The sequence below is a fragment of the Oculina patagonica genome, chromosome 10 (genome assembly GCF_052425735.1).
Source record: "Oculina patagonica isolate OP01 chromosome 10, crgOcupat, whole genome shotgun sequence".
Lineage (NCBI taxonomy): Eukaryota > Metazoa > Cnidaria > Anthozoa > Scleractinia > Oculinidae > Oculina > Oculina patagonica.
In genome coordinates, this window is record NC_135767.1 from 4,186,271 (window position 1) to 4,212,516 (window position 26,246).

The 26,246-nt window shown below is 37.9% G+C and overlaps 2 protein-coding genes across 2 annotated transcripts; both read right to left on the reverse strand.

The window, feature by feature from the left end:
• Positions 1-13,169: 13,169 nt before the first annotated feature.
• On the reverse strand, positions 13,170-17,946 carry LOC144628828 (ETS domain-containing protein Elk-1-like; the record flags this gene model as incomplete). The annotated part of the gene is made up of 2 exons (XM_078486941.1): positions 13,170-13,511; positions 17,659-17,946. Coding segments are annotated over 2 exons (630 nt in total), but the record flags the coding sequence as incomplete, so codon positions are not given.
• A 4,057-nt stretch (positions 17,947-22,003) lies between these two features.
• Positions 22,004-24,643, reverse strand: LOC144628829 (uncharacterized). Its single transcript, XM_078486942.1, has 2 exons — positions 24,126-24,643; positions 22,004-22,468 (listed from the first exon to the last, which is right to left on the reverse strand). The coding sequence occupies exons 1-2, from the start codon at positions 24,396-24,398 to the stop codon at positions 22,004-22,006; spliced, it is 738 nt and encodes a 245-aa protein (XP_078343068.1). The 5' UTR covers positions 24,399-24,643.
• Between the last annotated feature and the right edge of the window lie 1,603 nt (positions 24,644-26,246).

Sequence of the window (26,246 nt, forward strand, 5' to 3'; positions counted from 1 at the left end):
TCATAGTGTTTTTAAAGGGAAGTATGAAGCTTACCTAGAATTTCAGAGGAGTTGATAAAAAAAAACCTTCCGTAGGAGGGGTACATGTGCAGTTTTCGGGAACCACACAGTTAACAAACTTATGTCATATTGGTCTGTCAATTCACAAAATATCAAAAGCAAAAGCACGTAATCACGTGATGACATAGTAGCCGTTGTAATCTTGTACAAATCACGCCACTCGTGGGAAATGACCTTTGTACAGAGGTGCCGTTGTTCATGCTACTGGGTGCTTTTTTTTACCGACAAGCGCATAAAGTTATGACAAGAAAAATCGCAAAATGATAACCTGCTAGCTCGTTTCCAGAAAAATTTGTGTTAGCTTTCGTTACGTGGAGGGCGATTTAGTAATATGTGTATAGCGTGTTTGCTGTTTACACGATTTAATGATATCAATAATAATATCAAAGATCTTACCTCAATCAAAAGTGTTACTCAGTTGTTAAAATCGCACACTTCTTCCTGAGCACCAGTGAATGAACAGGCTGTACATGTACGAATAGTGAAATTACCTATCTTTGAAAGCGACCGGTTAGTGCAAATCGTACACCGGTATATTTATTGCGAGTCTCAAAATCCTGTCAAACAGGTTTTGATTGCGTGACACACAATCCCAAGGGCAAGGTTAGCTAAGGTAAATAACGTGACGAGGACTTTGCTGGGTTATTCTAATGTTTTGAGGTCCAAAAACCTATATATAATATGGCGTGGCTTATTAAACAAAATTCCGGTTAGAAGAAAGGCAGCCTTCTACATTTGCTACACAAAACTATATTGATGACAAACGACTGACGAGTCTGAATTTTCCCTTTCAGTCACACATACCGTAATGATTCGATTTAGCGCCCGGGGCGCTTATTTACTTTTGGCACCTCAAGGGAGGGCGCTTATTCGAGACAGGGCGCTTATTCGGGACAGGGCGCTTATTTAATTTTTTGAGAAACAACCAAATGTATCTAACAATAACAGAAACTGTAACAGTCAGAAATTGTTAAAAGTTCAGTAACTTTTAAAATAATTGTTCATTTTAGCAGTAAATATATACATGAACTGTACGGTGAACGGTCAGGAGTTTATCTAGTTGACGTCAATGACTTCAGAAGGGGCAGTTATCCACAATAGGGGCACCTATTAGAATAGGGGTGCTTATAAGAATGGGGGCGCTAATTAGAATGGGGGCGCTTATTGGAATAGGGGCGCTTATTTACAAAAACACATTCGAAGGGGGGCGCTTATTCGGAAGGGGGCGCTTATTGGAAGGAGGGCGCTAAATCGAATCATTACGGTAGCTGTTCCGTTTGTGTTTACTTTTTGAAGACGATCAATTTTTCTCGTATTCTAGTCAGAAACTTAAAAGACAATTTTTCATCTCAAAGTATGTTGGTTTGATTGCCTATAAACAAAGTACATACATTTTCAAAAGTATGACCGTTTCAAATTTTAGATAACTAAATATAATAATATATAAATAGTTGTCTATTTATAACAGTAGATACATAACAATATACAGTATAAATAGTTGTCTAAAATTTGTAACGGTCACACTTTTGAAAATGTATGTAGCTTAGCATACGAAACGTCAAGTTAGTAAAATGCGAATTTTCATGATGTTTATTACCGCTGTTTGTTTCATATTTTTAATCGGGTTTGTTCAATCTGATTGGGAAAAAATAGAATCTCGCTACTTTCTGTGGAATCTCCATATTATTTTTCATGAGTCTCCAGATTTTCCTTTATCAGATGTTGGCAAGTGTGAAAATCCGTAAGTAATTTTTCCAAGGGAAATTTTTTATGGTGGGCTCTTTTGATTGGTCAGACTTTTAAATCAGAGTAGAGAAGCAAACAAGTACGACATTCGCGACTTTATCTGCTATGTTTGTCGAATTGTCGGAAATTTATAGTAGTTCGGCATGTGGGGGAAGAAGACATTTGATTCGTTTGGACCTGCAGTGAGCATTAGGCTGAATCTACGTGATTGCATTTTCACAAAAAGGCCCAAAATGTACCTTTGAAGTTTCAAACCTGCCGTTTTTGGGGGATCTGGAGAGAAGATAAGGCTTACTCTACGTGGCGTTCGGCATGCATGTGGGCGGAGAGATGTAATTCGTTTGGACCTGGAGTGAACATAACGCTGAATCCACGTGGTGTCGTTCTTCCATAAAGACCCAAACTGTACATTTTCAAGTCTCAAACTGGCCGGTTTTCCTGTATCTGGAGCGAAAATAAGCTTTAATCTTCCTTGTGGTATTTCAACACAAGGGTCGATAATCGTCATTTTCAGTGGCTCCTGTAGCACTCTCTATACGATTCCTATAGAACTGGAGTGAAAATTAGGTTGTCCCCACGTGATGGCATTTTTCCAAAAAGACACAAACTGTACATTGCAAGTGTCAAAGTGGCCGGTTTTGCTGGATCTGGAGTGAAAATAAGCTTAAATCTACGTGGTGGTATTTCAACACAAGGGCCCAAAATCGTCATTTTCAGTGGCTCGTGTATTACTTCTTTATTCGATTGTTTTAGACCTAGAGTGAAAAGTAGGATGAATTCACGTGATGGCGTTTTTCCAAAAAGACCCAAGCTGTACATTTTAAGTCTGAACTGGCCGGTTTGGTGGATATGGAGTGAAAATAAGTTTTAATATACGTGGTAATATTTCAACACAAGGGCACAAATGTCATTTTCAGTGGCTCATGAGCCTTTTCCTTTTTGATCTTTTTGAGCTGAAGTGAAAATTAGGATGAATTCACGTGATGGCATTTTTCCACAAAGACCCAGGCTGTACATTTGAAGTCTCAAACTGGCCGGTTTTGCTGGAACTGGAGTGAAAATAAGCTTTTTCTCTTTGTGGTGTTAGGTCAACACAAGGACGCAAAATCGTAATTTTGAGTGTCTCGTGTACACTTTCTTATTCGATATTTTTGGACGTGGAGCGTAAATAAGGATTAATCGACGTGATGGCATTTTTCCAAAAAGAACCAAAGTGTAAATTTCAAGTCTGAAACTGGCCGGTTTTGCTGGATCTGGAGTGAAAATAAAGTTCAATATACGTGGTAGTATTTCAACACAAGGCCCCAACATCGTCATTTTCAGTGGCTCATGTAGCATTTTCGTATTCGCATTATTTTGGACCTGGAGTGAAAATTAGGATGAATCCACGTGATGGAATTTTTCCAAAAGACTCAAACTGTACATTTCAAGTCTCAAACTGGCCGATTTGGTGCATCTGGAGTGAAAATAAACTTTAAACTTTGTGGTGGTATTTGAACACAAGGGCGCAAAATCGTCATTTTCAGTGGCTCGTGTATCACTTTCTTATTTGATTCTTTTGGACCTGTAGTGGAAATAAGGATGAATTGACGTGATGGCATTTTTCCAAAAAGACCCAAACTGTACATTTTAAGTCTCACATTGGCCGGTTTTGTTGGATCGGGAGAGAAAATCAGTTTCAATCTACGTGGTGGTATTTCAACAAAAGGGCGCAAATCGTCATTTTCAGTGGCTCATGTAGTACTTTGTTATTCGATTATTTTGCACCTGTAGTGAAAAAAGGACGAATCATCGTGATGGTATTTTTCCACAAAGACCCAAACTTTACATTTCAAGTCTCAAACTGGCCGGTTTTGCTGGATCTGGATTGAAAATAAACTTTAATCTTCCTTATGGTACTTCAAAACAAGGGCCCAAAATCGTCATTTTCAGTGGGTCATGTAGCCGTTTCTTATTTGATTCCTTTGGACCTTGAGTGAAAAAAATAGGATGAATCCACGTGATGGTATTTTTCCAAGAAAGACCCAAAATGTACACTGCAAGTCTCCAACTGGCCGGTTGTGCTGGATCTGGAGTGAAAATAAACTTTAATCTTTGTGGTGGTATTTCAACAAAAGGGCACAAATCGACATTTTCAGTGGCTCATGTAGAACTTACTTATTCGATTTTTTTGCACCTGGGGTGAAAATTAGGTTGAATCCATGTGCTGGCATTTTTCCAAAAAGACCCAAACTGTACATTTCAACTGTTTTAAGTCTCAAACTGGCCGGTTTTGCTGGATACAGATTGACAATAAGCTTATCTTCCTTATGGTACTTCAAAAAAGGGCCCAAAATCGTCATTTTCAGTGGCGTATGTAGCACTTCTTTATTTGATTGTCTTGGACGTGGAGCGACAATTAGGATGAATCCACGTGATGGTGTTTTTCCAAAAAAGACCCAAACTGTACATTGCAAGTCTCAAACTGGCCGGTTTTGTGTGAATCTGGAGTGAAAAGAAACTTTAATCGTCGTGGTGGTATTTGAACAGTAGGGCCCAAAATCGCCATTTTCAGTGGCTCATGTAGTACTTTCTTACTCAATTATTTTGCACCTTGGGTAAAAATTAGGATGAATCCAAGTGATGGCATTTTTCCAAAACGACCCAAGCTGTACATTTCAAGTCTCTAACTGGCCGGCTTAGCTGGATCTGGAGTGAAAATACTCTTTTATCTACGTGGTGTTATTTCAACCTGACAAGGGAACCTCATCATCATTTTTAGTGGCCCATGTAGCTCTTTCTTATTCGATTGTATTGCACCGGGAGTGAAAATTAAGATAAATGCACGTGATGGCATTTTTCCAAAATATCCAAACTGTACGTTTGAAGTCTCAAACAGGCCGGTTTTGCTGGATTTGGAGTGAAAATACGTTTTTATCTACGTGGTAGTATTTCAACAGAATGTCCCAGAATCGTCATTTTCAATGGCCCAAGTATCACTTTCTTATTTGATTCTGTTGGACCTGAAGTGAAAATAAGGATGAATCAACGTGATGGCATTTTTCCAAAAAGAATCAAACTGTACATTGCAATTCTCCAACTGGCCGGTTTTGCTGGATCTGGAGTGAAAATAAGCTTTACTCTTCTTGGTGGTATCTGAACACAAGGGCCCAACATCGTCATTTTCAGTGGCTCATGTATCACTTTTTTATCCGATTCTTTTAGACCTGTAGTGAAAATAAGGATGAATCGACGTGATGGCATTTTTCCAAAAAGACCAGAACTGTACATTGCAAGTCTCCAACTGGCCGGTTTTCCTGGATCTGGAGTGAAAAGAAACTTTAATCTTCGTGGTGGTATTTGAACTCAATGGCCCAAAATCGTCATTTTCAGTGGCTCATGTATTACCTTCCTATCTGATTGTTTTGGTCCTGTAGTGAAAATAAGTATGAATCCACGTGATGGTATTTTACCAAAACGACCCAAACTTTACATTTCAAGTCTCAAACTGGTCGGTTTTGCTGGATCTGGAGTGAAAATAATCTTTTATCTACGTGGTGTTATTTCAACCTGACAGGGGCTCCTAATCATCATTTTTAGTGGCTCATGTAGCACTTTCGTATTCGATTGTTTTGCACCGGGAGTGAAAATTAGGATGAATGCATGTGATGGAATTTTTCCAAAATATCCAAACTGTACGTTTGAAGTCTCAAACTGGCCGGTTTTGCTGGATCTGGAGTAAAAATACGTTTTTATCTACGTGGTAATATTTCAACAGAATGTCCCAGAATCGTCATTTTCAATGGCCCAAGTATCACTTTCTTATTTGATTCTGTTGGACCTGAAGTGAAAATAAGGATGAATCAACGTGATGGCATTTTCCCAAAAAGAATCAAACTGTACATTGCAATTCTCCAATTGGCCGGTTTGCTGGATCTGGAGTGAAAATAAGCTTTAATCTTCCTTATAGTACTTCAAAACAAGGGCCCAAAATCGTCATTTTCAGTGGCTCATGTAGCAGTTTCTAATTCGATTCTGTTGGACCTTGAGTGAAAAATTAGGATGAATCCACGTGATGTTTTTTTCCAAAAAAGACGCAAAATGTACATTGCAAGTCTCCAACTGGCCGGTTTTGCTGGATCTGCAGTGAAAATAAGCTTTAATCTACGTGGTGGTAATTCAACACAAGGGCAAATAATCGTCATTTTCAGTGGCCTATGTAGCATTTCCTTATTCGATTGTCTTGGACGTGGAGTGACAATTACGATGAATCCACGTGATGGTGTTTTTCCAAAAAAGAACCAAACTGTACATTTCAAGTCTCAAACTGGCCGGTTTTGTCTGGGTATGGAGCGAAAATAAACTTTAATCTACGTTGTGGTATTTCAACCAAAGGGCACAAAATCGTCATTTTCAGTGGCTCATGTAGTACTTTCTTATTCGATCATTTTTCACCTTGGGTGAAAATTAGGATGAATCCAGGTGATGGTATTTTTCCAAAAAGACCCAAACTGTACATTTCAAGTCTCAAACTGGCCGGTTTTGCTGGATCTGGAGTGAAAATACGTTATTATCTACGTGGTAGTATTTCAACAGAATGTCCCAGAATCGTCATTTTCAATGGCCCATGTATCACTTTCTTATTTGATTCCGTTGGACCTAAAGTGAAAATAAGGATGAATCAACGTGATGGCATTTTCCCAAAAAGAATCAAACTGTACATTTTGATACATTGCAATTCTTCAATTGGCCGGTTTTGCTGGATCTGGAGTGAAAATAAACTTTAATCTTCGTGGTGGTATTTGAACTCAAGGGCCCAAAATCGTCATTTTCAGTGGCTCATGTATCACTTTCTTATCTGATTGTTTTGGACCTGTAGTGAAAATAAGTGTGAATCCACGTGATGTCATTTTACCAAAAAGACCCAAACTTTACATTTTAAGTCTCACATTGGCCGGTTTTGCTGGATCTGGAGTGAAAATAAGCTTCAATCTACGTGGTGGTATTTCAACAAAAGGGCGCAAATCGTCATTTTCAGTGGCTCATTTAGTACTTTCTTATTCGATTATTTTGCACCTGGTTTCAAAATTAGGATGAATCCACGTAATGGCATTTTTGCAAGAAGACCCAAACTGTACATTTGAAGTCTCAAACTGGCCGGTTTTGCTGGATCTGGATTGAAAATAAGCTTTAATCTTCCTTATGGTACTTCAAAACAAGGGCCCAAAATCGTCATTTTCAGTGGCTCATGTAGCAGTTTCTAATTCGATTCTGTTGGACCTTGAGTGAAAAATTAGGATGAATCCACGTGATGGTATTTTTCCAAAAAAAGACCCAAAATGTACATTGCAAGTCTCCAACAGGCCGGTTTTGCTGGATCTTGAGTGAAAATAAGCTTTAATCTACGTGGTGGTAAATCAACACAAGGGCAAATAATCGTCACTTTCAGTGGCCTATGTAGCATTTCCTTATTCGATTGTCTTGGAAGTGAAGTGACAATTAGGATGAATGCACGTGATGGCGTTTTTCCAAAAAGAACCAAACTGTACATTACAAGTCTCAAACTGGCCGGTTTTGTCTGGATATGGAGCGAAAATAAACTTTAATCTACGTTGTGGTATTTCAACCAAAGGGCACAAAATCGTCATTTTCAGTGGCTCATGTAGTACTTTCTTATTCGATTATTTTTCACCTTGGGTGAAAATTAGGATGAATCCACGTGATGGCATTTTTCCAAACAGACCCAAACTGTACATTTCAAGTCTCAAACTGGCCGGTTTTGGTGGATCTGGAGTGAAAATAATCTTTTATCTACGTGGTGTTATTTCAACCTGACAAGGGCCCCTAATCATCATTTTTAGTGGTTCATGTAGCACTTTCTTATTCGATTGTTTTGCACCGGGAGTGAAAATTAGGATGAATGCACGTGATGGCATTTTTCCAAAATATCCAAACTGTACGTTTGGCGTTTCAAACAGGCCGGTTTTGCAGAATCTGGAGTGAAAATACGCTTTAATCTACGTGGTAGTATTTCAACAGAATGTCCCAGAATCGTCATTTTTAGTGGCCCATGTATCACTTTCTTATTCGATTGTTTTGCACCGGGAGTGAAAATTAGGATGAATGCACGTGATGGCAATTTTCCAGAAAGACCCGAACTGTTCATTGCAAGTCTCAAACTGGCCGGTTTTGTCTGGATCTGGAGTGAAAAGAAACTTTAATCCTCGTAGTGGTATTTGAACACTAGGGCCCAAAATTGTCATTTCAGAGGCTCATTTAGTACTTTCTTATTCAATTATTTTGCACCTTGGGTAAAAATTAGGATGAATCCACGTGATGGCATTTTTCCAAAAAGACCCAAACTGTACATTTCAAGTCTCAAACTGGCCGGCTTTGCTGGATCTGGAGTGAAAATACTCTTTTATCTGCGTGGTGTTTTTTCAACCTGACAAGGGAACCTCATCATCATTTTTAGTGGCCCATGTAGCACTTTCTTATTCGATTGTTTTGCACCGGGGGTGAAAATTAGGATGAATGCACGTAATGGCATTTTTCCAAAATATCTAAACTGTACGTTTAAAGTCTCAAACTGTCCAGTTTTGCTGGATCTGGAGTGAAAATACGTTTTTATCTACGTGGTAGTATTTCAACAGAATGTCCCAGAATCGTCATTTTCAATGGCCCAAGTATCACTTTCTTATTTGATTCTGTTGGACCTGAAGTGAAAATAAGGATGAATCAACGTGATGGCATTTTTCCAAAAAGAATCAAACTGTTCATTGCAATTCTCCAATTGGCCGGTTTTGCTGGATCTGGAGTTAAAACAAGCTTTAATCTTCTTGGTGGTATCTGACCACAAGGGCCCAACATCGTCATTTTCAGTGGCTCATGTATCACTTTCTTATCTGATTCTTTTAGGCCTGTAGTGAAAAAAGGATGAATCGACGTGATGGCATTTTTACAAAAAGACCAGAACTGTACATTGCAAGTCTCCAACTGGCCGGTTTTCCTGGATCTGGAGTGAAAAGAAACTTTAATCTTCGTGGTGGTATTTGAACTCAATGGCCCAAAATCGTCATTTTCAGTGGCTCATGTATCACTTTCTTATCTGATTGTTTTGGACCTGTAGTGAAAATAAGTATGAATCCACGTGATGGCATTTTACCAAAAAGACCCAAACTTTACATTTTAAGTCTCACATTGGCCGGTTTTGCTGGATCTGGAGTGACAATAAGCTTCAATCTACGTGGTGGTATTTTACTAAAAGGGCGCAAATCGTCATTTTCAGTGGCTCATGTAGTACTTTCTTATTCGATTATTTTGCACCTGGTTTCAAAATTAGGATGAATCCACGTAATGGCATTTTTGCAAGAAGACCCAAACTGTACATTTCAAGTCTCAAACTGGCCGGTTTTGCTGGATCTGGATTGAAAATAAGCTTTAATCTTCCTTATGGTACTTCAAAACAAGGGCCCAAAATCGTCATTTTCAGTGGCTCATGTAGCAGTTTCTAATTCGATTCTGTTGGACCTTGAGTGAAAAATTAGGATGAATCCACGTGATGGTATTTTTCCAAAAAAGACCCAAAATGTACATTGCAAGTCTCCAACAGGCCGGTTTTGCTGGATCTAGAGTGAAAATAAGCTTTAATCTACGTACGTGGTGGTAATTCAACACAAGGGCAAATAATCGTCATTTTCAGTGGCCTATGTAGCATTTCCTTGTTCGATTGTCTTGGACGTGGAGTGACAATTAGGATGAATCTACGTAATGGTGTTTTTCCAAAAAGAACCAAACTGTACATTTCAAGTCTCAAACTGGCCGGTTTTGTCTGGATATGGAGCGAAAATAAACTTTAATCTACGTTGTGGTATTTCAACCAAAGGGCACAAAATCGTCATTTTCAGTGGCTCATGTAGTACTTTCTTATTCGATTATTTTTCACCTTGGGTGAAAATTAGGATGAATCCAGGTGATGGCATTTTTCCAAAAAGACCCAAACTGTACATTTCAAGTCTCAAACTGGCCGGTTTTGGTGGATCTGGAGTGAAAATAATCTTTTATCTACGTGGTGTTATTTCAATGTGACAAGGGAACCTCATCATCATTTTTAGTGGCCCATGTAGCACTTTCTTATTCGATTGTTTTGCACCGGGAGTGAAAATAAGGATGAATGCACGTGATGGCATTTTTTCAAAATATCTAAACTGTACTTTTAAAGTTTCAAACAGGCCGGTTTTGCTGGATCTGGAGTGAAATTACGTTTTTATCTACGTGGTAGTATTTCTACACAATGTCCCAGAATCGTCATTTTCAATGGCCCATGTATCACTTTCTTATTTGATTCTGTTGGACCTGTAGTGAAATCAACGTGATGGCCATTTTCCAAAAAGACCCAAACTGTTCATTTCAAGTTTCAAACTGGCCGGTTTTTCTGGATATAGAGTGAAAATAAGCTTTTATTTAATCTACGTGGTGGTTTTTCAACACAATGTCCAAAAATCGTTATTATGAGTGGCTCATTAATCACTTTCTTTTTTTATTCTTTTGAACGTGTAGTGAAAATGAGGATGAATCATCGTGATGGTATTTTTCCATAAAGACTCAAATTGTACATGTCAAGTCTCAAAGTGGCCGGTTTTGCTGGATCTAGAATGAGAATAAGCCTCAATCTATGTGGTAGTATTTCAACACATGGGCCCAAAATCGTCATTTTTAGTGTCTCATGTAGCATTTTGTTATTAGTATCTTTTTGTCCTGGAGTGAAAATTAAGATTAATCCCCGTGATGGCGGAATCTCAAATGGATTCCGCTAGCTGGTCGATGCTTTGGACACCACTGCTGTGCTGTACAAAACGCTATTAAAGGGGACATTCCAGAACATTTTAACAACTTCAAAACGACCATGAACGATTCACACGGCTACAGCACAAGAAACAGCTATCTGCCCAGACTCCCAAAAATAAGAACTGACTGGGGAAAGAGAGTCACCAGCTACAAATGTACTATCGATTGGTCATCTTTACCCGATGTTTTAAAAAGACCTATGCCTTGTGACATTTTTAAACAAAAAATTAAGAACTTTTTAATAGCAAAGTACTTTTAGCTTTTTATTTTTAGAACATTATTCTTAATTTTTAGAACATTATACTTGTAATTTTATATTTTTACCTTTTTAACTTGATTTTTAACCTTGTAATTAGTTTTATTTGAGGACCTCTCTGAAAACCACTTCATGTGACGGGAGCCTCCTCTTAAAAAATTATTTATTATTATTATTATTATTATTTATTATGGCATTTTTTCCAAAATGACCAAAACTATACACTCCAAGTCTTAAGCTGGCCGGTTTTGCGGGTGAGTTGAAAACACTGACTTCCGATCCGCGGACTACGGACTACCCTACTGACTACCCCTACGGACTACCCTAAATAATCAACCAAATTTACATTTACGGTGAGACTAAGTTACTTCTGAGTTAGGATTTCGAGTTTAATTTTCGAGTTGGATTTTCAAGTTAGATTTCTTAAGTTGGATTTTGCAGTTGGATTTTTTGCCGGAATTTCCTTGTTTGCTAGAAGTTAGATCCACTTTGGTTTGCCTGCGGTTAGCTTTCATTTGTTAGCTAGGATGACACTATAATATATATTTATGCTTACTTATCGGCCTTAGCCGAAGTAAAAAAGAAACCGACAGAATGAAAAACTAAGGGACTGAAATTTCACTGAATTATCTTACAATTATGGAAAAGTGAGAAGAAAAAAAGAAAACCCCACAACATAGGGGTAGTTCCAGTTGGTCACCCAGCCAATTACTTACCCTGTCGACAGGGCTTAACTTCGGCGATCGGACAAGAGCCAGTGCTTTCCTTGTGGTATCAGTTCCAGGCTATATTCCTGGTTTAAATGAATCTTTCTAACAATTTGACACGTTTCTGTTTAACTGGACTAACCTTTATTAAGTGGTTTTCGTAAGTCTTAACCCTCTTATTAATTATGTCGTGTCTGTGACAGATACCACAAGGAAAGCACCAGTTCTTATTGTACGATTGACTAAGTTAAGCCCTGTTGGGCACGGTTGGTAGTATTTGGATGGGGTGACCAGCCAGAAATACCCTTCGTTGTTGGCCTTTCTTTTTTTTCTTTCTTCAGGCCATTGTGATCCCCCACGTTAAAAAATTTGTTTTATTCGCGGTCAGTTCGAAATCCGTCTCAAAAAAAAAATCCTACTCAAAATCCAACCCGAAAATCCAACTCGAAAAACCTACTTCAAATACAATTTGAGAATCCAACTTGGTAATCCAACTCAAAATCTTAATTTAGAGGTTAGTCTGTATCACGGTAAAGGAAAATTTGGTTGATTATTTAGGGTAGTCCGTAGGGGTAGTCCGCGGAGTAATCCGTAGGGTAGTCTGTGGAGTGGGGGTCAGTGGGTAGTCCGCGGATCGGGGGTCAGTGTTTTCAACTCACCCCCGGTTTTGCTGTCTCTGGAGTGAAAACAAGCTTTAATCTTCCTTGTTGTATTTCAAATCAAGGGCCGAAAATCGTCATTTTTCAGTGGCTCATGTAGCACTTTCTTATTCGGACTTACCTTAAATCACGTAATGGATTTCGAAGCATGAAACAACTAGGGGTATTGCTACTCCACCTCGGTAGGAGGGTAGTGCAAAGCTAAGTGCCCCCCCAATCCCCCAACCCCCCAACCCCACCCCAAGCATTTTGTAAGGCCTGCAATATGCATTCACCCCTGCGGGTAGAAAGAGGCACTGCGAGAGCTGTCCTGCCCAAGAACACAATACAATGACTCTGGTAAGAGCTTGAACCCAGATCACTCAATCCGGAGTCCAACGCCACCGCGTCTTCCAGAATTTCTGTTTACGAATTCTTTTTATACCACCAAAACGTTTACGGAGTAAATATCTGCTAATAGTGTAATATAACGATTTATTTATCGCCCTCGTCATCATTAAGAAGGCTATTTATGATGTATACAAAGGAAAGTTACATGTATCAGGTAGAACTGATAAGCAAGTGGCCTTCTGATTAAAGACATCGAAAATACAGGTAAAGATATGTGATTCAGATTAAAATATTTGAAACAGAACTATATATTGAAATTAAAAACCTTTTATAAAAATGTTTTATGCCGTACAAATTGTTTTTAAAGCTATGTTCTTAATTGTTTTCTCATAACTGTCGTAATACTTCAACTATAACTAAGTCATTGATATTGAAAACGAAATAACCAGAAAGAAATGTCATTTACTGGACGTTTTAACTACACAGATCTGATCAATTCTCTTTACACAGTTTAGCTCCTCAGTTCATAAAGTTAAAATATACATATGGTTACTTATTACTTGTTTCTTCAAAATCAGCACTTCTCTACCGAATAACAGAAACAGGAATCGACGTCGCAGAAGGAAATGTTGTAACCGGCGAAACCAGTTTATTGGGCGACGGACCACTAATACGAAATATCATCTTCTCCCCCATGTCATAGCTCGGAGACGTAGGAGGCGCGAAGCGTGGGCACAAGCAAAGAGGACAGTAAGACATAGGCACGACTGGCCGGGACAAATATTTCCATAGAGTAGTAGTAGTGGGGTTAAACGAATTTGCTTCAGGAGGTTCGAACTTGACTTGAGGAGGTCTCCTATCGCCAGCTGCTGGTGCGTCGTTGAAGGGACGTTTGTTCAACCTGTACACAAACCTTTGGCCAGGAACCTGCAATACAACATGAAACATGTCATCAAGTCTTAACGGTCTTAACTTTTGCGCTTGGCATTTCGAACATTTCAGTTTAGTTTACATTGAGATCAAACAATTTTTATATTTTAAGTTTTAGTGTTCCCAATTTCAGGCAAGTGTCAATGTATTTAGCACTGCTGTACTAATTAATGACACTGTAAAAAGATAAACAAATATTATAAATCGAACAAAAACTTATTAAAAACCCCAACTGGCGGGAGGCTGTCCAGTTGGCTATTTACAAAGCGTGGAGGAGTTGAATTCGTAACGACCAAACACAAATCCATCTAGTGGCATGGAGGAGGATTTGAACCCGGGCCTCCGGATTACAAGTCCAATTCTCTAATCACTAGGCCACGCTGCCTTCTCCTGTTTTAGTTCACTGTTAGGTGCAATTGTTTATCTCCTACAGTGAGTAATTCATCACTTCATAAGTAGCTACCTTCCTTACAAACTCAAAGAGACAGATCGTGACAATGAAGCCTTGATCACCTAGCTTAGTAAAAACGTTTTGACCAGGAACCAAATCCTTCTGAGGAGAACTCTATAAAGGTCAAGGAAAACAGTTATAGGAAATTTAACATGGTGTCCAGGGTATCCACACAAAGCTGAAATAGCTTTCGCCTTAGAAACCGTTACACAAGACATTCAAGTGGGATGCTTAAATTAAAAAAGTACCCTCTTAACCTGTTACATTTCGAAGTACCACTGATTCAAGTCTTTTAAAAAGTACTGATGGTGGTGGTGTATTTTAGAAAGCACATCAAGGCCTTTCGAGTTGTTGCATTGATTTAGAAAGTATTCCCCATACGAAATCTTTGAGTTTGCTCAGTGCTATATATTTACAACAAATGCTACTAAGCTTTCGAGTTGGCTGCTTTAGTAGTACATTGAAGTTGTTGCTGTAGCCTTCCCAAGAATTCATCACCACAAGGTTTTCGAGTTGTTGCTGTAATTTAGAAAGTTCCTTAAGCCCTTTGGAGTTGTTGCTGTATTTTAGAAAGCTCCTTAAACCCTTTAGAGTTGTTGCTGTATTTTAGAAAGTTCATTTAGCCCTTTCGAGTTGTTTCTGTATTTTAGAAAGTTTCGTAAGCCCTTTAGAATTGTAGCTGTATTTTAGAAAGTTCCTTTACCCTTTAGAGTTTTTTCTGTATTTTGCAAAGTTCCTTAAGCCCTTTCGAGTTGTTGCTTTATTTTTAGAAAGTTCCTTAAGCCCTTTCGAGTAGTTGCTGTAATTTAAAAAAAAAATTACTTAAGCCCTTTCGAGTATTTGCTGTGATTTAGAAAGTTCCTTAAGCCCTTTCGAGTTGTTGCTGCATTTTAAAAAGTTCCTTAAGCCCTTTTGAGTTGTTGCTGTATTTTAGAAAGTTCACTAAACCATTTCGAATTGTTGCTGTATTTTAAAACGTTCCTTAAACCATTTCGAATTGTTGCTGTATTTTAGAAAGTTCCTTAAGCCCTTTCGTGTTGTTGCTGTATTTTAGAAAGTTTCTTAAGCCCTTTCGAGTTGTTACTCTATTCAATAAAGTACCTTAAGCCCTTTCGAGTTGTTGCTGTATTTTAGAAAGTCCATTTAGCCCTTTCGAGTTGTTTCTGTATTTTAGAAAGTTCCTTAAGCCCTTTAGAATTGTAGCTGTATTTTAGAAAGTTTCTTAACCCTTTAGAGTTTTTGCTGTATTTTGCAAAGTTCCTTAAGCCCTTTCGAGTTGTTGCTTTATTTTTAGAAAGTTCCTTAAGCCCTTTCGAGTAGTTGCTGTAATTTAAAAAAAATTACTTAAGCCCTTTCGAGTATTTGCTGTAATTTAGAAAGTTCCTTAAGCCCTTTCGAGTTGTTGCTGCATTTTAAAAAGTTCCTTAAGCCCTTTTGAGTTGTTGCTGTATTTTAAAACGTTCCTTAAACCATTTCGAATTGTTGCTGTATTTTAGAAAGTACCTTAAGCCCTTTCGAGTTGTTTCTGTATTTTAGAAAGTTCCTTAAGCCCTTCCGAGTTGTTGCTGTATTTTAGAAAGTTTCTTAAGCCCTTTCGAGTTGTTGCTGTATTTTAGAAAGTTCCTTATGCCCTTTCGAGTTGTAGCTGCTTTTTAGAAAGTTCCTTTAGCCCTTTCGAGTTGTTGCTGTTCAGTATTTTAAGAAGTTCTTCAAGCCCTTTCAATTTGTTGCCGTAATTTAGAAAGTTCCTTAAGCCCTTTCAAGTTGTTGCTGTATTTTAGAAAGTACTTTAAGCCCTTTCAAGTTGTTGCTGTATTTCAAAAAAGTTCCTTAAGCCCTTTTGAGTTGTTGCTGTATTTCAGAAAGTTCCTTAAACCCTTTCAAGTTGTTGCAGTTTTTTAGAAAGTTCTTTAAGCCCTTTCAAGTTGTTGCTGTATTTTAGAAAGTTCCTTAAACCCTTTCCAGCTGTTGTTGTATTTTAGAAGGTTCCTTAAGCCCTTTCGAGTTGTTGCTGTAATTAAGAAAATTCCCTAAGCCCTTTCGAGTTGTTGCTGTATTTTAGAAAGTTCCTTAAGCCCTTTCAAGTTGTTGCTGTATTTTAGAAAGGTCCTTTAAGCTCTTTCGAGTTGTTGCTGTAATTAAGAAAGTTCCCTTAGCCCTTTCGAGTTGTTGCTGTAATTTAGAAAGTTCCCTAAGCCCTTTTGAGTTGCTGCTGTAATTTAGAAAGTTCCTTAAGCCCTTTCAAGTTGTTCCTGTATTTTAGAAAGTTCCTTAAGCCCTTTCGAGTTGTTGCTGTATTTTAGAAAGTTTCTTAAGCCCTTTCGAGTTGTTGCTGTAATTAAGAAACTGAATTTCCTTAAGCCCTTTTAAGTTGTTGCTGTAATTTAGAAAGTTCCTTAAGCCCATTCGAGTTGTTATTGTATTTTAGAAAGTTCAAATCAGGCATTATTGCAAGCTATTAACGGAACAATTTATTTATAACTCTAATTTTCAATTCCTTTCTTTTGCTAGTTAATCTGTCCATATACTTTATTTTCCCCTTTTTTCAGTAAATTTCTTAAGTAAACTTAGATTATGTTTGTGTTTGTGTGTTGTTGTATTTTTTATCTAAATCTTTAGTACTCCTGAACCTTTTAATAATCATGTAATAAACACTTAGGATGGCTGCCCAATCTTATAAGCCAATGGTGGTTATCTTGGGCAGCCATGCACATTATTTTATTTTTATTATTGTCTGTATTGTAAATTTAATTAAATTAAATTAAGGGTGCGCAGAATAAAGTTGTTGTTGTTGTTGTTGTTGTTGTTGTTGTCAAGCCCTTTCGAGTTGTTGCTGGATTTTAGAAAGGTCCTTATGCCCTTTCGAGTTGTTGCTGCAATTTAGAAAGTACCTTAAGCCCTTTCGAGTTGTTACTGTTTATAGAAAGATTCTTAAGCCTTTTCGAGTTGTTAATGTAATCAAGGAATTTCATTAAGCCCTTTCGAGTTGTTGCTGTAATTAATGGTCATTAATAGAAAGTGCCTCAAACCCTTTCGAGTTGTTGTTTTGTGTTGTTGCTGTAATTTACAAATTTTCTTAAGCTCTTATGAGTTGTAAGTTGCTGTATTTAAGAAAGTTTCTCTTGAAAGGTTTTTTTCGAATTGTTGCTGTAATTTAGAAAGTACCCTAATTTATTTGCTGTGCTGCTGTAATTTAGTACCAAAAGATTTCGTGTGCATGTTGGCTGCTGTTATTTAGAATACTCCAGTGAAAAACCGTTCGAGATAACTGTTGTGCTGAAGTACTGCAAGGCTTTCGAAAAAGCTGCTGTATAATATTATTTAGAGTGCCACATGTACAAATCGTACGAGTTTAAGATGCTGTAATTTAATAAGATAATGCCCTCCAAGCTTTCAAGTTCGTTTAATGTAATTTGTAAAGTACTACAGTTGCAACCTTTTGTCAGGTTTACTGACTGGTCCTGACTCTTTCTTAGGAAATAACCTTTTGAAAATATTTGGTTCTGTAATTTATAAAGTACAACAAACTTTTCGAGTTGGTTTCTACATCCAAGTTTTTGGTCATTTTTGAGGTAAAAAGTACTCAGGGAAAATTTAACATTAAAGTTAATGAAAATGCTAAATATCCAAAAATTTCAGCTTAACTTGTTTGTTACAGTTATGTAACGTTTGATACAGGAATTATTGACTTACCTTTTTAATAATTCCCTGTTGATAATAATACCTTAAGGCTCGACTCAGTTTCTTGTAAGTCATTGCTTTGTTTCGTTTGAATATTCCCCATCGTCTGGCGACTTCTTCAGGGTTATTCAGTTTAAACTCTCTGTGTTCTTTTCTGCTCCAGCTAATGATTGCTTTACAGCTATCGTTTCTCAAAAGCTGCAGCAAAAACTGCCATAAATGGACAATATTTCGTTGGCGAAGTTGTCTTTCCTCTGACTCTGTCTCTGCCAACAAAACAGGCACAATCCAATGCGTTATTCAGATTAAAATTTAACCACGTGTCTTGCACGTTGTCAAAGCTAAGCTAAATGTTTAGTCGTTTCATTCAAATAGCTCATTCAAGGAGAGAGATTGAGAATAAACTGGTATCTCAAACTGCTCACTGAAGCTTCTTTATTTATATTTCAGATAATGTAACTAAACATTTGACGCGTACGAGACCTAAGAATATAAAAGGTGTTTACCCGTAGATCTAAATTTTGAGGGTCACGTTCAAACAAAGAACAAAGCCACAGCTACGGAGAACAAAACTTTTGTGGATTCTTGGACTTTTCCCCGGCAGTAAAATCATTAACTAGACCCTTTCCGACAACAATATAACAAACATTTGACATTATATAAGAAAAAATAAGTAAACAGACCTGCTTAAGGTTATAAAAGGTATTTGCCCGTAGATCTAGATTTTGTCACGTTCAAACAAAACTATAACTCTGATATTTACGAATCTCCTGGTAGATACAGAACAAAGCTTTCATGTAACTTCGGCCATTTCTACAGTAAAAATAATAACTGGCCCTTTCCGACAACAATATAACAAGCTTTCGATATTTTTACGAGAAAAATCCGAGCTGCATAAGGTACAATGAACCCAGCTACGAAAGCCATGTGGTGCGCGCTTAGCTAAGAAAAGAAGACCATTTCGCCCCTCACCTGACAAAAACAAGGATATGTCATAAATAAACGCTGCATAAAAATGATTTCAGCTTTAAACGAAGGTTTCCGGTAAAAAAAAAAAAAAAACAGTTAACATTCTTCTTGGGTTCGATTAGATTTATACCGCATTAGGTGTTCTTACATGAATGACCCAGAAATGGATCAAGGATGTTTGTGTCTATACACTGAGGGGTACAGGGCCCATACGAGGACACTAAATGTGGTAGCATAAAACAAGCATTTGAGGCTCTAACATCATAAACAAAAAGTAACATTAGGTGTATTTACCATTTTGTCTCAGCTCACTCGATAAAGCCATGCTGAATAGTTTTCTTTTGTTACGTCAAACGAACAGCGAACTCCGTAAAGATTGTTACTAGTTGTGACTGACTCGAACAACAGCGCATGAAACTCCAGCTAAATGACTTCCTTGTTTATAAACAAATTTGAGGCATAGGAAGTACAAATAACATTGATGTAAGCATCAGCTGCCCACGCTATTAAAACGTGCAGATACTGAGCGGGCGTGTACTTATAAATTTCTTATAGAACTTAGCCGAAGTGGCTGATGGGAAAACTAATTCGGCAGACGAAAAGCCATCTTTCTTAGCTTTCCCAAGTAGCAAAATAATATGTTGACAGTTTGGTTTTAAAACCTATATTTCGAATTTTCTTATGGCCCCCTCTGTAATACGTCTTTTAATGCTATTTGCCAGCTAGACTTCTGTGCAGACTACAGGAAATGATGGCCTATCTACCGGCTTTTATCACTGTGATCAGACGCGGTATTCATTTCCAAAGCACTTTACTATCGTGACTATCCTACTATAATTTGTTTTTGTCGCTGAACCGCCTCCAAAACGTCCACGTTCACCAGTTTGTGTAGGTGTCTTTAAAATTAAACGTGTTTTGCTTACTGATTTTCTGTTAGTTCTGTGTCTGACGGAAGTCCCGTAAAAAACGTGCTGTTTCACGTCTTCCACTCCGGCACAAAGTCGAGCCTAGGCAAATTAAAAGTGCTAATTTAAATTTTAAGTCTTTCATGAAACCCTAATGCATGACCATTTAAATGAAAGCTACTGAGCAGTACTTTCATGTGGTACTGTTCATCATGCTGTACAAGGTGGTTCTAACTTTTAAGTCTGTGGATGAAACCCTAGTGTGTGACCATTAAAATGAAAGCTAATGAGCAGTACTTTCATGTCGGGTATTATTTCTTTTTACAGCATTTTTCCAAGTGAAATTTCAGATTTCCTTTTCCAATGCTAACTTTGGCACTTTTGTGGACCTTTAAGGGATCTAGGGAGTAAAAGAGCCTCGTACGCAGACGATCTTTGGGCTTGTCACGCAGACTTTATATATATTGTTGGTTCGAGTGAAAGGGTCAATGGGTCTTTAAGTGGGAGTGCGTAAGAACGCATGCATCAGAGATTATTCATTTTCCCGCCGGAAAATTTTTTTTTGCGGTTTCTTTGTTCGAAGTTCCTGACGGAAGAGGAAGTCGGTTTCTGCTTTTCTTCCTCTAGGAAAATTGCTGAAAATTATTTGGAGAATAGAGCATATAAAAATAAGTTGCCATTAAATATACTGCGAGATGTTTTAAAGTTTAAATTTTTGGTGTTTTTTTTTTCTAAAGATTTCTTGACTGACGACGTGACTAACCATTCTGTAGTTTATATATCTTTACGCCGGATGTTTACAAAAGTGATATTACGTGACACTGGTTTAACGGATGGTCGGAAATGGGTTGAGCGAAAAAAATTGGTGCATAAAGCCACACCTGAAACCAGCGAGTAAAAATTGGTGCATAAAGTTTCAGCACGCTAATCTAGTGGGAAGTAATTTCAAATAACTACATCACCAAATCAATGTTTGTTTTTAAAACTTCTTTTTGCCATTCGCGGGGCAATGACAAAAAGAAAGTTGGTTAATTTATGTGCGTGTATTGGCCGAGGGTGAAATATTGTCAGCCATTTACACTGCAGTTTTACTTATTTTTACGTGTGGTTTTACTTGACCGCAGATGTATTTTGTTTTTCCGTGAAGACCGAAGACCGTAAACCGCCAGATAAATACGAATGTAGTCACAAACCGACACTCAAAATTGGCTTAAACGGCCAAACCGCCAGAGTATAATAAAACCTCTTTACTTGCCATATTGAAGAAAGTTACTTTTTCGACTTACGATATCATGTTTTTACCTAAAGTTTATTTTCAGAACATCAGCTAGGTTCACGAGCTCTTCCTTGGCGGAGGAGGAGAGCGGGAGACAAACAGGGCGGGTATTGCTTATGGTTTGCGAGCAGATGTTTGACAACTAAGAACAATCTTCACTGATTTGAGCACGGTATCTTTATACACAGGCACAGTAAAACCAATTAAGACATTTCCGGCACAAGCAAGAGGGATCTCCAAAGTTAACCATTTCAACATTATGAAACAATTATATTAGATTGCCATTTGGTGGTGAAGTTTACCTTTGCAATACGATTTTCTTTATCTTTGCCACCTTTCTGCTTTGCCATTTTGCTTAAAATATGGCCAAGCTATAGCTGGATGTATATGTAGTCCATGTTGACTAGGAGAAATTTCTGACAGAGCAAGCCACAAAGAAGCATATTACCTTAATTGCCTGGTCTGGAATAGAAATCACGGCCCGCCCGCTTGGTCTCTTTTAGTCTCAAGGTTGCAATTCTCTTAGCTTATTGCCATACATTTATTTCAATGTTAGCATTGAGAATTCGGGGGTTGATCAAGCTCACTATATACTGTCGTGCTGTAATGATATTGTAAGGAGAAAATTTGTTGATTGTTCTCAGAAATAAGGCTTGAGACAGGGAGAGATTAAGGAAACAATAAGACAATGACTGAAAACTTTTTAAGCAAAACGTTTATTTACATTGTTATGTACATTATTTGGTTATGAGCTGAAGATATGTACAAAAGAATTTTAAGTTTTGTGATTAAGCGATCGAGTGTCCCTCTCGCTTTTGTTCTATTTTTCAGTAAAAGAAAAGGTCAAAAGTCTACTACAGCGACCAAGCGAGCGTTTCCTCGGTTTCATTCTAGGTTTTTGTTTACAAGTCTATTTCTTCTTACATAAAAACATGTTTTAAAACTCTACTACAACGAGAGTTTTTATGCAGCTCGCTCGTTCCTTTTCGTTACTAACTTGTTCCAGTTTTTTATTGCCAATCTAGTTTTCAATAAAAATTAAAAATGCAATACTACAGTGATAAGTTTTTATGCAGTTCGCTGAATTACAGAAACAGGGATCGACGTATTGGAAAATGGGAGTGCTTCGTATACAGAAAGTATAGGCTCGATTGGTTTAAAACCCAGCGGAAGTGACGTCAAGGTATCGACAAATGGGAACATGATTCTACTTCCGGTACTGAAGATGGGTGGCTTGAGAGGCAAAGCACCTGGGTAGCACCAGACAGGACGTGTAGGCATGGGCACGACTGGCCAGGACCAATGTGTTTTCTTCAAAATCAGCACTTCTCTGCTGGATAACAGAAACAGGAATCGACGTCGCAGAAGGAAATGTTGTAACCGGCGAAACCAGTTTATTGGGCGACGGACCAGTAATCCGAAATATCATCTTCTCCCCCATGTCATAGCTCGGAGACGTAGGAGGCGCGAAGCGTGGGCACAAGCAAAGAGGACAGTAAGACATAGGCATGACTGGCCGGGACCAACGTTTCCATAGAGTAGTAGTAGTGGGGTAAAACGAATTAACTTCAAGAGGTTCTAACTTGACTTGAGGAGGTCTCCTATTGTCTGCTGCTGGTGCGTCGTTGAAGGGACGTTTGTTCAACCTGTACACAAACCTTTGGCCAGGAACCTGCAATACAACATGAAACAACATGTCATCAAGTCTTAACTTTTGCACTTGGCATTTCGAACATTTCAGTTTAGTTTACATTGAGATCAAACAATTTTTATATTTTAAGTTTTAGTGTTCCCAATTTCAGGCAAGTGTCAATGTTTTTAGCACTGCTGTACTAATTGATGACACTGTAAAAAGATAAACAAATATTATAAATCGAACAAAAACTTATTAAAAACCCTAACTGGCAGGAGGCTGTCCAGTTGGCTATTTAGAAAGCGTGGAGGAGTTGAATTCGGGACGACCAAACACAAATCCATCTAGTGGCATGGAGGAGGATTTGAACCCGGGCCTCCGGATTACAAGTCCAATGCCCTAATCACTAGGCCACGCTGCCTTCTCCTGTTTTAGTTCACTGTTAGGTGCAATTGTTTATCTCCTACAGTGAGTAATTCATCACTTCATAAGTAGCTACCTTCCTTATAAACCCAAAGAGACAGATCGTGGCAGTAAAGCCTTGATCACCTAGCTTAGTAAAAACGTTTTGACAAGGAACCAAATCCTCCTAAGGAGAACTCTATAAAGGTCGAGGAAAACAGTTATAGGAAATTTAACATGGTGTCCAGGGTACTGATCCACACAATGCTGAAATAGCTTTCACCTTAGAAACCGTTGCACAAGACATTCAAGTGGGATGCTTAAATTTAAAAAATACCCTCTTAACCTGTTACATTTCGAAGTACCACTGATTCAAGTCTTTTAAAAAGTACTGATAAATCCTCCTTCCACCGACAATTTTTTCGAGTTGGTGGTGTATTTAAGAAAGCACATCAAGGCCTTTCGAGTTGTTGCATTGATTTAGAAAGTATTCCCCATACGAAACCTTTTGAGTTTGCTCAGTGCTATATATTTACAACAAATGCTACTAAGCTTTCGAGTTGGCTGCTTTAGTAGTACATTGAAGTTGTTGCTGTAGCCTTCCCAAGAATTCATCACCACAAGGTTTTCGAGTTGTTGCTGTAATTTAGAAAGTACCTTAAGCCCTTTGGAGTTGTTGCTGTATTTTAGAAAGTTCCTTAAACCCTTTCGAGTTGTTGCTGTATTTTAGAAAGTCCATTTAGCCCTTTGGAGTTGTTCCTGTATTTTAGAACGTTCCTTAAGCGCTTTAGAATTGTAGCTGTATTTTAGAAAGTTTCTTAACCCTTTAGAGTTTTTGCTGTATTTTGCAAAGTTCCTTAAGCCCTTTCGAGTGATTGCTTTATTTTTAGAAAGTTCCTTAAGCCCTTTCGAGTAGTTGCTGTAATTTAAAAAAAAAATATCATCGAGAGTGTCACATGTACAAATCGTACAAGTCTAAACTGCTGTAATTTAATTAGATAATGTCCTTCCAGAATATCTTTCAAGGTCGTTTAATGTGATTCGTAAAGCACTACAATTGCAACCTTTTGTTAGGTTTACTGGTCTTGACTGTTTCGTAGGAAATAACCGTTTGAAAACATTTGCTTCTGTAATTTATAAAGTACAACTGAGGCTTTTGAGTTGGTTTCTATATCCAATATGTACTCAGGGAAAATTTAACATTAAAGTGAATGAGAATGCTAAATTTTAAAAATTTTACTGGCTTAACTAGTTTGTTGCAGTAGTAGCGTTTGATAAGTAGTTATTGACTTACCTTTGTAATAATTCCCTGTTGATAATAATACCTTAAGGCTCGACTCAGTTTCTTGTAAGTCATTGCTTTGTTTCGTTTGAATGTCCCCCATCTTTTAGCCACTTCTTCGGGGTTATTCAGTTTAAACTCTCTGTGTTCTTTTCTGCTCCAGCTAATGATTGCTTTACAGCTATCGTTTCTCAATAGCTGCAGTAAAAACTGCCATAAATGGACTATATTTCGTTGGCGAAGTTGTCTTTCCTCTGACTCTGTCTCTGCTAACAAAACAAGCATACATGTAATCCAATGCGCCAAGTTATTCACACAGCAATTGAACCACGTGTGTTCCACGTTGTCAAAGCTAAGCTAAATTTTCAGTTGTATAGTTCAAATAGCTCATTCAAGGATGAGGGATTTGTGAATAAACTGGTAACTCAAAGCTCAGTTTAAAGCTCCCTTATTTATATTTCAGATAATGTAACTAAACATTTAACGCGTACGAGACCTGCTAAGAATATAGAAGGTGTTGGCCCGTAGATCTAAATTTCCAGAGTCACGTTCAAACAGAGAACAAAGCCACAGCTACGGAGAACAAAGCTTTCGTGGATTCTTGGACTTTTCCCCGGCAGTAAAATCATTAACTAGACCCTTCCGACAATAATATAACAAACATTTGATATTATATAAGAAAAAATAAGTAAACAGACCTGCTAAAGGTTATAAAAAGGTGTTTGTCCGTAGATCTAATTTTTGTCACGTTCAAACAAAAGCACAACTCTGATATGTACGAACCTCCTGGTAGCCACAGGGAACAAAGCTTTCATGTAACTTCGGCCATTTCTCCAGTAAAAAACAATAACTGGCCCTTTCCGACAACAATATAACAAGTTTTCGATATTTTAACGAGAAAAATGCGAGCTGCATAAGGTGCAATGTACCCGGCTACGAACGCCATGTGGTGCCCGCTTAGCTCAGAAAAGAAGACCATTTTGCCCCTCAGCTGTCAAAAACGAGGATATGTCAGAAATAAACTCTGCATAAAAATGATTTCAGCTTCAAAATGTTTCAAATGAACGTTTCCAGTAATAAAAAAAACAGTTAACATTCTTCTTGGGTTCGATTAGATTTATACCACATTAGGTGTTCTTACATGAATGACCCAGAAATTGATCAAGGATGTTTGTGTCTATATACTGAGGGGTACAGGGCCCTTACGAGGACACTAAATGTGGTAGCATAAAACAAGCATTCGAGGCTCTAACTTCATAAACAAAAAGTAACATGAGTTGTATTTACCATTTTGTCTCAGCTCACTCGATAAAGCCATGCTGAATAGTTTTCTTTTGTTACGTCAAGCGAACAGCGAACTCCGTAAAGATTGTTAAATTTGTGACAGACTCCAACAACAGCGCATGAAACTCCAGCTAAATGACTTCCTTGTTTATAAACAAATTTGAGGCATAGGAAGTACAAATAACATTGATGTAAGCATCAGCTGCCCACGCTATTAAAACGTGCAGATGCTGAGCGGGCGTGTACTTATATATTACTAAAAGAACTTAGCCGAAGTGGCTGATGGGTAAACTAATTCGGCAGACGTCAAAAACCGTCTTTCGTAGCTTTCCCAAGAAGCAAAATAATATTTTGTCAGTTTGGTTTTAAAAATTATATTTCGAGTTTTCTTATCGCCCCACTACAATACGTCTTTCAATGCTATTTGCCAGCTAGATTTTTGTACAGACTGTTGGAAGAGATGGCCTATTTACAGGCTATTATCAAAGTAATCAGACGCGGTTTCATTTGCAACCAAGCGCTATTAGTATCGTAAGCACTTTTCTAATCGGAACTATCCCTATATAATTTGTTTTTGTCGCTAAACCGTCTCCAAAAACGTCCACGTTCGCCGGTTCGCGTAGGTGTCTGAAATTAAACGTGTTTTGCCTCCTGATTTTCTGTAAGTTCTGTGCCTGACGGAAGTCCACAAAAAACGTGTTGTTTTACACACAAAGTCGAACCTCGAGCCAATTAAAGTGCTGGTTCAAATTTCAAGTTCTTTGGATGAAACCTTGTGTGACTATTCAAATGAAAGCTATTGAGCAGTACGTTCATGTGGTACTGTTTATCACGCTGTACAAGGTGGTT

Bases quoted from the DNA above. Each gene is read 5' to 3' on its own strand.
- LOC144628829 (XM_078486942.1), bottom strand. From the start codon at position 24,398: ATGCTTGTTTTGTTAGCAGAGACAGAGTCAGAGGAAAGACAACTTCGC. The intron at 22,469-24,125 runs GTAAGTCAATAA...GTTGTATTGCAG, and splicing joins AACAGGGAATTATTACAAAG to GTTCCTGGCCAAAGGTTTGT.